Source organism: Apteryx rowi, unplaced genomic scaffold, assembly GCF_003343035.1.
Source record: "Apteryx rowi isolate R43461 unplaced genomic scaffold, aptRow1 scaffold_1656, whole genome shotgun sequence".
Lineage (NCBI taxonomy): Eukaryota > Metazoa > Chordata > Aves > Apterygiformes > Apterygidae > Apteryx > Apteryx rowi.
In genome coordinates this window covers 7,250-9,944 of record NW_020447926.1, presented here as the reverse complement: position 1 = coordinate 9,944, position 2,695 = coordinate 7,250, and the positions used below count along the sequence as shown (strand labels likewise).

Sequence of the window (2,695 nt, the reverse complement as noted above, 5' to 3'; positions counted from 1 at the left end):
CCTGCTCCCCATCCGGGCACCCCTGCACCCCCTGCACCCCCGGGTCCTGCTCCCCATCTGGGTGCCCCCTGCACCCCCCAAGGCCCCGGCGCGGGCTGCCCCATGCCCCCGCAGCCCCCCGGCACCCCCGTGCACGGGTGGGGGTGCCCGCCTGACCCCCCTCGCCCGCAGGTGAAGGCCTTCGGGCCGGGGCTGGAGCCCACGGGCTGCATCGTGGACAAGCCGGCCGAGTTCACCATCGACACGCGCGGCGCCGGCAAGGGCGACCTCAAGCTCTACGCGCAGGTAGGGCGCCGGAGTGGCACGGGGGGGGCGTCAGGGGGGTGCGTGGGCACCCTGCCCTGCCTCACCGCTGCCGCCCCCCCAGGACGCCGAGGGCTTCCCCATYGACATCAAGGTGAAGGACAACGGCGACGGCACCTACCACTGCGTCTACGTGCCCACCAAGCCCATCAAGCACACCGTCATCGTCACCTGGGGGGGCGTCAACACCCCCCRCAGCCCCTTCCGCGTGCGTGTGCCGGGGCATGGGGCACCGGGGGGGGCCGGCACGGGGATGGGGTGTGGGGCATGCCAGGGGCTGGGGACACGGGTGTTGGGCATGGGGACCTGGTACCAGGCATGCAGGGTGCCGGGGATGGGGACACTGGGCATGGGGATGGGATGCGGGGTGCTGGGCATGGGGATGCTGGGCATGGGAATGGGGTGCTGGGCATGCAGGATACTGGGGATGGGGACACTGGGCATGGGGACAGGGTGCTGGGCATGCAGGATGCTGGGGATGGTGACGCTGGCCATGGGAATGGGATGCAGGGTGCTGGGGATGGGGACGCTGGGCATGGGGATGGGGTGCTGAGCATGCAGGGTGCCAGGGATGGGGACACTGGGCATGGGGACGGGGTGCTGGGCATGCAGGATACCGGGAATGGGGATGCTGGACATGGGAATGGGATGCAGGGTGCCGGGGATGGGGACGCTGGACATGGGGACGGGGTGCTGGGCATGCAGGGTGCTGGGGATGGGGATGCTGGACATGGGGATGGGATGCAGGGTGCCCACGATGGTGACGCTGGCCATGGGAATGGGATGCAGGGTGCTGGGGATGGGGACGCTGGGCATGGGAATGGGATGCAGGGTGCCCACGATGGTGACGCTGGGCATGGGAATGGGATGCAGGGTGCCCACGATGGTGATGTTGGGCATGGGGATGAAGTGCCGAGTGTGCAGGGTACCAGGGATGGGGACGGGGTGCTGGCAGTTCGGGGACCCCGGGCACCCGGTGRTGACGTGCCCGTGCCCGCAGGTGAACGTGGGCGAAGGCAGCCACCCGGGCAAGGTGAAGGTGTACGGGCCGGGCGTGGAGAAGACGGGGCTCAAAGCCAACGAGCCCACCTACTTCACCGTGGACTGCAGCGAGGCCGGGCAAGGTGGGTGCCGTGGTGCCGGCCGGGGTGGGGGGGGGAGTCCCGGCTGCGGGGGCACCCATCCGTCCCCCCCGGCACTGACGGGGACCTTGCAGGGGACGTGAGCATCGGGATCAAGTGCGCGCCCGGCGTGGTGGGGCCGCTGGAGGCCGACATCGACTTCGACATCATCAAGAACGACAACGACACCTTCACGGTGAAGTACACGCCGCCCGGCGCCGGGCTCTACACCATCATGGTGCTCTTCGCCAACCAGGTACCGGCACCCCAGGGCACCCGGCCCTGCACCCATGGGTGCCCCTCGCCGGGGCGCCTTCCTCCCTGTCCCCGTGCGTGTGTCTGTGTCCCCTGGCAGGGCTCCCCCCGTCCCTTGGCAGCGCCACCCTGTCTCCCGCGGTGTCCTTTGCGGCTCCGCGGTGTCCCCTGCCCCTGGCAGCRTCCCCCCTGTCCCCTGTGATGTCCCTCATCCCATGCAGCGTCCCTCGTCCCTGGCAACATGCCCTGTCCCTGGCAGCGTCCCTCACCCCCTGCAAGTGTCCCCCACCCCTGTCAGCATCCCCCCCTGTCTCCATAGTGTCCCTCATCTCCTGCAACAGTCCCTTGTCTCCCCAAGGAGTGTCCCTTGTCCCTGGCAGCATCATCCCTCACCCCCAGCAGTGTCCCCTGTCCCTAGCAGCATCCCCCTGCCCGCAACAGCATCCCTCGCCCCCTGCAAGTGTCCCTCGCCCCCTGCAAGTGTCCCCCATCCCTAGCAGCATCCCCCTGCCCGCAACAGTGTCCCTCATCCCCTGCAAGTGTCCCTCATCCCCTGCAAGTGTCCTGCATCCCTTGTAGCATCCCCCTGCCTGCAACAGCGTCCCTCGTCCCCTGCAAGTGTCCCCCATCCCCTGCAAGCGTCCCCCATCCCTAGCAGCATCCCCCTGCCTGCAACAGCATCCCTCACCCCCTGCAAGTGTCCCCCGTCCCTGGCAGCATCCCCCCTGCCTGCAACAGCGTCCCTCGCCCCGTGCAAGCATCCGTCATCCCTAGCAGCATCCCCCTGCCTGCAACAGCATCCCACGTCCCCTGCAAGTGTCCCGCGTCCCCTGCAAGCACCCCGCGTGCCTGGCAGCACCCCGGTGGTGGTGGCAGTGGTGGTGGCGCTCACCCGCGGGCGTCTCTCCGCAGGAGATCCCCAGCAGCCCCTTCCGCATCAAGGTGGACCCGTCGCACGACAGCAGCAAGGTCAAGGCGGAGGGGCCCGGGCTGTGCCGCACGGGTGAGGGGCCGGG

General features: G+C 69.5%; 1 protein-coding gene across 1 annotated transcript in view; it reads left to right on the top strand.

Moving 5' to 3' along the window:
• The window catches only part of LOC112963265 (filamin-C-like), a gene marked incomplete at its 3' end in the record, with an annotated part of 21,742 nt that overhangs the window by 11,813 nt on the left and 7,234 nt on the right, over nucleotides 1-2,695 (top strand). Inside the window, 5 exon segments of the mRNA XM_026060172.1 lie at nucleotides 172-285; nucleotides 368-511; nucleotides 1,304-1,427; nucleotides 1,520-1,680; nucleotides 2,592-2,682. Of these exon segments, the coding sequence (XP_025915957.1) occupies nucleotides 172-285; nucleotides 368-511; nucleotides 1,304-1,427; nucleotides 1,520-1,680; nucleotides 2,592-2,682 (634 nt within the window).